General features: G+C 31.5%; 1 protein-coding gene across 2 annotated transcripts in view; it reads right to left on the bottom strand.

The window, feature by feature from the left end:
* Positions 1–10,882, bottom strand: part of LOC111057449 (galactosylgalactosylxylosylprotein 3-beta-glucuronosyltransferase P) — a 101,161-nt gene continuing 90,279 nt past the window's right edge. For both annotated transcript variants that reach the window (XM_039442443.1, XM_039442444.1), the window contains exons 6-10: positions 9,391–9,548; positions 7,781–7,957; positions 6,643–6,756; positions 5,582–5,707; positions 1–4,566 (exon numbers count right to left, since the gene is read on the bottom strand). In XM_039442443.1, coding sequence (XP_039298377.1) covers positions 5,600–5,707; positions 6,643–6,756; positions 7,781–7,957; positions 9,391–9,548 — 557 coding nt within the window. In that variant the 3' untranslated portion in view covers positions 1–4,566; positions 5,582–5,599. The remainder of the gene's footprint in view (positions 4,567–5,581; positions 5,708–6,642; positions 6,757–7,780; positions 7,958–9,390; positions 9,549–10,882) is intronic.

Raw genomic sequence — 10,882 nt, 5'->3', positions numbered from 1 at the left:
TGTCGGGAAAATGATAGTTTATTTATTTCTTAGCATATGAAAGGTAGATACAATTCACATATGAACATAATGAACATAACACAGTTTACATAACCATCAACGCTTTACAAATTAATTGCTCAACAGGCAATCCACTGATAATATCTTACCTAAGGAATTCGTTACAATTATAAATTATTTTACTGAAAATAAGTATCGTAAATTTCAAAAATATAATACATTATAAAGTGCAATCAAGATTTTTTTACTCTCAACTATCAGGCACAAGCTTTAAATTGTATCACTAAATTATTGATTTGAATTTCATCAATAAAATAACTTTTTAAATGTGCAATTCAGACAATTCTTATTTTAGATATCACATTATTAAAATGAAGATAACATGTTCAATAAGCTTAAATCAGTATTCATTCAAAAAAATTAATACATGGATGTGCATAGACTACAATAAAGATAGCTAGAATAGAAGATGATCTTCCAATCTATTCCAGAGTTGAAAATACTTTTAAAAATAAATGTTCAACTCCATTCATTCATCCTCATAATTATTTATATGTATTTACAATAGAATGGGATGAATACAAGCTAATCCTTTCTTAAGCCACAAATTAAATGAGAATTAACTCATCAACAGCCCGTTTCAAAACTTAAAATTAAATAACCCTAAATCTAAAACTTTTGATATGCATTGATTAGGTGGACAGTCACATAACATTATAATTAAGCTTATTTGGAATAATTTACACAGGAACAAGTAAGTCATGTACTCCAGAACCTTGAATATTGTATGGTTGTAACAATAAAGCATGAGATAAATGATGTAGAAAACAATAACTATCCTAATATGATTTGGTAATCAAATAATTACTTTAATATGAGCTTAATACTAAATTATTGAATAATCAACTGTACATTGGTAAGCTATGTAATTTGAAAATGCCTAGACCTATTAATAATGGATTTAACAAATAAGCAAAATAATGGCTAGATATGCTTGGTTTATAATCAATAGTAATGCAAAGGAAATTGAATCAACTGTTAATAACGCTGCATGAATATCTGTTATTATGAAGCATTCATTATAAAGTGCATGTGAGAGCTCACATTATTCACCTAGAGATTTGTTATCTATTGATGAATCATTCGGAATAATGAAGAAGTATTCAGCTTACATAAAGGTTGCAGGGAGGTGTTGGATAATGATCATATTGATTATTATTCCGCACCCTCTATGTTAAATGTATGTGGGAGAGTGTCATTATTCAAGAAATAAATGTAACATAATATAAATAATAAACGAAAATCTATTATAATATAAAATAATGCCCTCAATTCATTGTAGATACCTTTTTATTGTTTTCCAAAAAAATTAATTCTTGTAATTCGACGAATCACAGACTTCTTAGTTTTATCAGAGAGTATAAAATGTTATTTACATTTTATTCTCTCTGAATTTTACTGGAGCTATGTATAAACAAATTAAGCAGAAACAGTGATTCTTGCAAACGGGGGATTATAATAATGCTTGTATAAATGTCAACAAAGCTGAACATTTGAATGATATGTATGAGTGCAATAGAATCAATGTAGAAGTTTTTGAGTATTATCAACCTCATAATCTGCTAATTTGGTATTTTGAATATTCTCATACTGTATTTCAGTGTAGGCCTACAATATGATTGTACAGGAATATATTACAATGCAATCTGACAAAATATGGCTAAAGATTAAAACAGAATATGAGATGAGATGATTTACAAGGAACTGGAGCTCATAATACATAACAATAAATTATTGTAATTTTCATTATTAGATCACATTGACACAAAACTTTCCGTTTGACAGAAATAGAACAAAATGAGAATTCAAAAATAGAGGCAGTAAAAGTTGAAAATCTGGAGTGAATATGTAGCCCGGAAAAATTGCATTGTTCTGCTTCGAAAATAAGAGAATAATGACCAGTTTGATTCAAATTTGTCTTTATTACAGAATGATTTTTTTATTTGATGAAATGGCGAAGTTTGGACAACAATGTCCACTCACTTAACCGACTACATGCTCGTTGATCTGTTAATGAAATGAGTTAATAAACGTATGATCTGTGATGGTTTCTAACATTTGGAAATTCGATGGAAAAACAATTATGTTGATAACGTTTTTGATTGGTTTCTTACAAATCCAAAAATGAAGAATATCGTGAAAGGTGTTGAATAATCTCGGGACAAAGATGCACCAATCAATAAGAGTGCAGACACAATCTATGAAGCACATCAACTATCACATCAGGTTTCAACAGAAGCATGGGTTCAGGTACTGTATTAACTATTAATTTAAGAGAAATTCAGCACAGTTATTAACAAGAATAAGTAGAAGAAAAGAACAACAAAAGCATCTAAAGTCTATCAAGCAATAGATGAATCACATCACTTAACACATCAGGTTACAACAGAAACATGGTTTCAGGTATCAATTATCAATTTAAGAGAAATTTAGCACAGTTATTAGCAAAAATAAGAAGAAGAAAAGAACAACAAAAGCTAAAGTCAAGCAATAGGTTCAACACAAGAGGACTAGTCTCAGCTGTGAAGGAAAAGAATATTAGAGTCAACAAGAGAAGGATAAAGTCCAAAATAATAATTTTTCCTCAGATATATTTATAGTCAGGTCGAAGTGTTGGATACATAACTATTATTTATAAAGTAGGAGACACCATTGAAAAGTGAGAATCAAACATTAATTATTAATACATATTAAAATGTGTATTCTTTTGTGAATAAACTACCCCTCTTCATTTGAAATAGCTAGAATTCACACGCTATAGAATAAACTAAATAGATCGGATTATAATATTTAATAAAAATTATTCTGGGACTAAGGACGCAAAAATTATTCCACCTTTACTCTTTCTCACCAAGAGTGCATCATTCAAAGCTCACTGATTCTACATTACTTCATCACTTGTTACCATAATCTGACGAAATCAGTCATTATGAAATGTTATTTATTAAAATAATGATTCTGAAGTGGATTTTTCAATTGAGTAGGCCTATACAGGTATAGAATAGGCATACATACTAGATAGTGGTAGCAGGTAGCCAATTATTACATGAACGAACTATAGTCTAAATAATAAGTATCTAAGATTGCTAGATAGTTTTTTGAGGAATGAATTTTAATGAAGAATGTGCAATTTTCTGATAGGAGAAAATTTAGAAAATTTTAATCTTATTGTAGGTCTACTCATTTACCTATTTTAGCACCATCACAATTTGATTGTTTTTGAATATATACGGTATTATAAATTTTTGTCTACTTGTGAATTATGTGAGAAAATTTAAGAGTTTGAGTTGAAGAAGTACCAAAAAGTGCATCTAACGATTTGGCCGAAGTAGCCTATGTTTTTATCTTTTAAGGTCCTAATAAATGAGTTGGTAGTTCAGCTTGGTGTTATAGTAGTAAGCTCCAGTAAGGATACATTTTAAAATATAAATTTAAGAAATAAAAACCACAGGAATGGAAAATCAAAGGAGTCTAATGTGATACTTTATCAATCAGTAAAACAATGAAGACGTTATAATATTCAGTCCTGCTACATCATAGTTTTGAACCCTAGCCCCTTAGAAGCATTGAAAAGGCAAACTTAGACAGCGATCAAAAAGGAGTGGAGATGAAGTTATCACTTTCTGATAATATATTATAACACACTTTTTTCTATGTAGAATATTTCAAACGACATGCAGTCAAATAATTAGTCAATATATTAAAATTAAAATAATTTTATAATATATTATAATCCTTTCTCTCTAGCATACTGCCTGAAAATAGACATATAGAACAGACGAAGATGAAGATTAAATGAAGATGGTGGACCTGCTGAAAGATCTCGTTGTCAAAGTGAGTGATTCATTTATTCAAAAAAATTCTGACTGCTAGTCGTTCTTTTTAATAGCAAAAAGTGATTTAATAATAAGCAGTTTGTGATGGAAAACAACATTGAAGAACATAGGACAGATTAGAAAAGTAGGTTTCAGATGCGAGAAGCAGAATAACAAGAATTCTACACCTTCAAAACAGTTGTGGTGAAAGGCCAGGGCTCACAATTCTCTAATATAATTGAAATAAATCAATATCGAACCAATAATATTCAATGAGAAATCACAGTAAAATAGCAGAGGAAGACACAGACTAGACTACAAAAGCAAATTATTTGGACTACAAGGTGCGATCCATATCATAGGCTAAAGAGGACAGAAAGATAAAGCTTTAGTGAATAACTGCTGAAAAACTTACACTAAAATCAAAACGACAGGATAAGAAGTCTTAGAGTATGAAGATCTGCGAAAAATGGATGTTCGAACTCTCCATTAAAAGCCATATTAACGCTCCAACAACATTATTGTTTGAGTTACAAATTTACAACGACGATTGCAATCAAATATAAATTTTAAGAAATAATGTCTTTAAGATTGTCACAGTCACTCCTTAACCTAGTTCAATTAAATGTATAAATACATAAATTACATTTTGATTTTAAAAGCTGGTCACTCCGTTATGAAAGGTCAAGTCCTGTAACAAACAATAAAAATTGATTATGATCAATTTCCGCTATCACCTCATTTTTAATAGCAGTCTCAAATAAATAAGATAAACAATGAATCTTTCTGAGTAGTTGTGAAGGTGATATTGTGGTAGTTATCCATAATGAGTAAATATTGTACACTACCTAATATTTTTAAATTAGTAGACAATAAATCTTATCCTCAATTTATTATAACTCATCAGTGATAAACCAGAGATGAGGAAAATTAGTGAATATCAATAAGGAATGACACAACATGTTATAATTAATTTGAATAACATCGGACTATTTTTATGGATTGGAGTGGTTATCTTCCTCATGTGGCACAATTTTTTTACACATGCACGAATTAAATAATGAATCAATTAAACAGTGTTTTTATACATGTAACATATTGTTTCTTAACGAAATGAAATCACAATATGTTGTCTTGTTCATAATTATTTCAGATTGCTTTATCCATACAAAACTTTCACGATGCAATTGCACACCTCATCAATGTCAATAAATTATCAAGTTGAGACTAAATATTGAACTTGAATTTTAAAAAAACTCAAGTGAAAAAAATGCACTTACACATTAGTGGGATATCATCAGACTGTATAAGTAGAAACTTACTCTCACTCATGAGAGAGTAGAAGCACATGAATATAGTGCACTACACCAAAATTGTTGTTTACAATCAATGTGATATTATTTACTCTCTCTCATGAGAGTAAGTTTCTACAGTCTGATGATGACCCACACCAGGTAGAAACGATCGTCACTACTAATATTTAGTGCATTTTCACTTTATAAGTGTTTTTAAAATTCAAATTTTGTTTTATTAGTGTAAAATAATTATGGATATGAAACACATAAATATGGAAATTACAATTGTCAATTATAAAGAGATAACCTTTACTACTATCCAAGTAGAAAATGTTGAGATATCATTAAATTCAATGCTTTTCAGATTGATATTATTTTCAAAGCTTGTACTATTTCTATAATTCTACTAACCTTTGGATGATGCTGAGGTCAAACTATAAGGCTCCTCAACTTGACCAGATTCGTGTTATTATATTTTGCAATATCCAACTTAGCAGCAGGCTCGTTCTTTTTCGTTTGGGTGTGCCAAACCAATATCTGAAAAAATAAAATAATTATTTGAAGAGAAACCTTAACAATAAAGCCATAACTGAGATTTAAACTATGTTCCACATTATTGAGACATACCCATTGAGTATTTTCAATTTGAGTGCTTCAAAGATTGAATTTTGTACCTACAGGACAATCTATACTTTGGCTAAACGATGGACTATAATATGGCTGAAAAATAGTACTTTATACAGAGTGTTTAATATTCTGTATTGAATAAAGTACGATATTGCTCTACCCATTGAGTAGTTTCCATGAAGAGTTTGAAAATTAAATTCAATACAGGACATCCAATACTTTGGCTGTTGAACAATGGTAAGTGCCAAACTTACCACCTATGATTTATGTCATACACATAATAATAAGCTATAGCTTATAAGCAAAGCAATCAATTAATTCTTGATATATCTAAGGAGAATGATTACGGGGAAATTTTTGTTTAGAACGCATATAGTACCTACTATTTAAAACTTGAGAGAATCTAATTAACAGTTAGTGACCCACGAGGTTAAACAAATTGCTGGCGAAACGCTAAGACTCAACTCACACTTACGCGGCTCAGGTCAAGAAGAGACTCGACTCTAGTCGAGAGCATGTGTTTCCAAATGGTGATACTCAGACCAGTCGACTCTAGTCTCCGCGACTGTCACCATTTGAAAACACATGCTCTCGACTAGAGTCGAGTAAGTGTGAGTTGAGCCTAATTTTAGCATTGGTCATTTTTTCATAGCTCTAGTTCTTCTCAACTTTTCAGACGCTGGCACACTCTTCATAGACTGAGTCGTATTTTGTCCATCCCTTGACTTGAATGCCAAATAATTTATCAATTATTTTCAAAATGAATGAATAAAGTGTATAATTGAGAGAACGTGGAAATTATAGAAATAATTATATTAATTCATAAAGACGAGTCAGATGCATACCTTTGTACAATTTTCTGCCTTGAACTCTATGTCTTTCGGATCAAATGGTGATAAACTTCTCAAGAAGCCATCCTCTTCAAAACCAGGCTTGAAAGGCATGATAGCGTCCGGCCTCTGAAATAAATTTGTAGAAGCGTTTTGATAAGCATAATAATATAAAATAAGAAAATTGATAGTGACATTATATAGCCGAAACATGTCGTGATTGAACAATTTTACAAGGGTACTTAGATTTCTAATGTTTATTTATATTCAAGACTAGCCCTAAAGGAAAAAGACAATTATATAAAATAATTATTATTAAGTTACAGAAATCTATTTTTTGATATTTCAGCAACAGAATACTTTCCATTATATATGTTTGGAAAAATAGGAAGGAGGAGGAGTATGATGATATCAGATAAGTAGAAAAACACGTGAAAATAAGTTGGAAGAACTTAAATTATACGGATAACATCAATAGTAAAGGATGACTGGATAAAGTTGAAGAATTAGATGAAATAAATTAATGTTTGGAATAATTTAGCATTTGAGATGTTATGACCTTGTTGGAATCAGAGTAGTAGGTCTAAATTCTATACTCTGGTTGGAATCGTGTTTGAACTACTTTTGTACTTGACTAGGATAATCTATTTTTACAATAGGAGTTATTCATATTAGAGAGAGCGCATCAGAATTTTAGTTTTGTCCAGCCATGCTGGACAGGAGAGTTGAGGTGTCGATTGTAATGCAGTAAATTACGAGTGGATTAGGAAAATGGTGCTGTCCAGTATTACTGGACAGGAGAGCTATTGGGCCACATTCATGTTAAAATTAACGAGCGCAAAGGGTTAATAGTTCAAGGAAAGGTGTGCAAATTCGCTTCTACAGAGCAAAGTCGTGTTCCAAAATCTAGTTCATCGAAATAGTCCAAATTTGAACGTTAATCACAAATTTTGCAAAATGTAGAAGGAAAATTAAAATTCTGGATTGAGGTACATTAATTATGATGAATTAATTTTAATTTTAAATATTGGTTTTCTTTGGACTCGAACCACACATTTTCAAAAAAATAAACATACGTCTGCTCTCTCTTCTTATATAGAGGATTGTTATTCATCTCCCAAAAATAACAAAATTCTTGTGAAAAAATAATCACCTCGTGAAGAAACTGTACGCTAACTGCAAAGCTTGCCATGTCGACTGGAAACTTACGGCCAGCCATCCAGCCGTCATAGAAGCCGAAAAATGTGCCATTGTGGATGACCGGTGTGCTGATGCCAAATTTAGTACATAATCCCACGGGCCACATCGACACTTTTCTTGTGAACCTCATCTGCAATCAATTAACAATTTGAATAACTCTCAATACTAATCAATGCATCCACTTAATTCAACCACCTAAACCAAATTTCTTTAATCATTAATCACAATCCCAAAGCTTTGAATCTTATTCAAAGAATAAATCGAGATTATTCAAAAATTAAATTAGATTTAATCTTATTCAAAGCGTATTCGGAGGGTATGGTGAGGAATTAGAGAAAAGATCCCATCTGCAAGCAATGAAATAATTGAACAATAAATTCAACATTAATTTAGCCACAGTATTCAATTCGTTCAACATTTAATACTGTATCTCACAATCAAACCTATGATATCCCTTCAAGTTTTCTCCATAGTAAGAATATTAATAAGGTGTATCTATGTAAATAAGGCTCTTCACGGAGTTTCTGCGAGCCTTATTACATGAATGCTTTTCAAATAAACACATGGATAAATTTCATTTCCTTCAAGGTGAAGGTCTTCCTCTTCAAATAATAAAGATAATTTTCTTTTGAGTGATGAAATAAATATGAATTTGATGAACAATGAAAAAACAATGAAAAATAATCAAATAGCCGTTAGAACTGTCCAAAATTTATCCAATTCATGCAGCACTAATGATGAGTTATTTAATGAACACAATTACCATTATTTAGTTTAATTCAAGATTATGCTTATATTCTCCGAACTCTGATGAGTAGCTAGAAATGAAACATTTGAAACTTCTTTTTATAAAATCGTTCCTATGAACAGCTATTAATATAATGATTATAACGATTATAAAACAACTTGCAATACGGTACTATCAAATTCCAACAATAAAATCATCACTTAAACGTAATACGACAGATAGAGGATATCATACGAATTTGAGACTATCCCATGATATAGGGCGTTTATGTTCCAAATTTCACTGTTAGCTCAAGCCGATAGTTCTAGTAAAATTTTTCGTGAAGTTTTGTGACACTGGTAGTCTCTCATACTGTGCCGTTCTTACACTCTCAACCGGCCAAAACAGTGGAAGTAGTCGACAGTAATCGGCTTGAGTCAACAAAAAATCGGCTTGAAATTTGGAAAATAAACCCCCTACACCATAGGATATCTACACCATAGGATTCTTATGTTATCTTTTTGCTATGGTTATTTTAAAATCTAGATGAAACTTTCATTTATCTGTGTAAAAATTCTCATCTACTTTTAAAGATCCTTCACAGAGGAAGAACACTTATAGAGAGTTTTAGAGGGGTTTTAAGTATCTCTCAATGATCCTAATATAGGTTACGGTACTGATATTATTTATGATCAGACACATAATCAGTTAGGGTCCAGACATGACCGTAAAAGTGTGAAATATGGAATTGCACATTAATTCAATTATCTTCCTGAGAAGTGTCCGAGTGAAATATGCCAAAGTATAAGAAAGTTGATAATTTAAAATCGGATTACCTCGCTAAAAAGTGCAATATCATATGTGTTGTCATCATCAGCGAAGTAGAAGACTCCATCTGTTGCATTGGCTCGCAGCCATTGCAATCCTTTATTGCGGTTTGAAACTCCTCTGGGCTTTGAGCCCTTCTTTTTCTTGTATGATTCAGGCATTGGTGCTGCAAAAAAGTATTCCCTTTTTATCAAATAAATTCCTTCTTCTTTTTGTGTACTCATGAAGGTAATATTGTGGTAGTATCCTTGATTAAGTTTGTAGAGTGAATATTGATGTTGTGCAACTTTTCCATAATTGAATAACAGACTTGAGTAGTTATCCTTAGGGAAAAAAGACGAAATTATCACATCCGAGGATTTGTCAAAGTTATCCTTAGGGAAAAAAGACGAAATTATCACATCCGAGGATTTGTCAAAGTGATGAGATTCCAATTTCGGTTGTTAAACCATTGTCACTCACTGTTTACTGAAACTAAAGTAGAGCAGCAGAGCGACACGACTGGTAGATGAAACAAGGTGAACGTTTGTAATTGGCCTAGATATGCCCCTCCCACATTTAGCGCGTCATCCAATCGTAATAGCAATGGCGTTGGAATTGAATTGTGAGAGTGGCTAGGCCAATGGCAGACGTTCGCTTAGGTCATTAATCAACCAATCATATCGCTTGCTCTCTACAATTTATTGTGCGTGCTGCTCAAGTTTACTGGAGATTGACAATGGCATAGCAAACGAAACCGATTAGTTTTTAAAAATTATTGTGGTTGTGATAAATTCAAGCTATTTTATTTAACAGGATGTGCCTGTCTAGTGTGATAAAATTCAAATGAAACAATTCAATCATCTAATTAGCTGAGTTAATCAGTCTTAATATCGAACAATAAAATTATCAGTAATTGTTACAATCACCAGCAATTGTTTAGATGTTAAAATTCAGTAACTAGGTCATAGAGAAAATATAGTTTCATTATTCGTCTCTTAGGTTCTTCTGTTGTTGGTTCACTGATTTATCAATCCATTTCATACAGTGCCAAATCATTTTATAGTTCTGATCAGTAGAGAGCAACATTCTCAGGCCCGGTTGCACAAAAGCCGGTCAAATTTTAACCGTGATTAATTACACGAGAACCAATCAGAGAAGGCTTTTTTGTTAAGACGGCTTCTCTGATTGGTTCTCATAGAATATTAACCACGATTAAAATTTAACCGGCTTTTGTGCGACCGGCACTCAAAATAGCTACTAGAACAGTTAACATCTTCCATATCTCAAAACAAAGCCAACTTCTTCCGGATTGTAAAATAATGGATATCGTATCAAAAATATGTGTCCTTATTGAATAACACTCAATAGAATCCTGTCTGATACGACGGAATATTAAAATTATGAAAATATGATGAGGTTTTGATGAAAGATATGTTGTTACTCTGTTGCATATCCATACTTTTTCACTATTTAAATTAAACTTGAATTTTAAAAATTGACAGTCTGATGATGACCAAA

The sequence above is a fragment of the Nilaparvata lugens genome, chromosome X (assembly GCF_014356525.2).
Source record: "Nilaparvata lugens isolate BPH chromosome X, ASM1435652v1, whole genome shotgun sequence".
Taxonomy (NCBI): Eukaryota; Metazoa; Arthropoda; class Insecta; order Hemiptera; family Delphacidae; genus Nilaparvata; species Nilaparvata lugens.
Note: the sequence above shows the minus strand (reverse complement) of the source record. Positions and strands in the feature narration are given on the sequence as shown.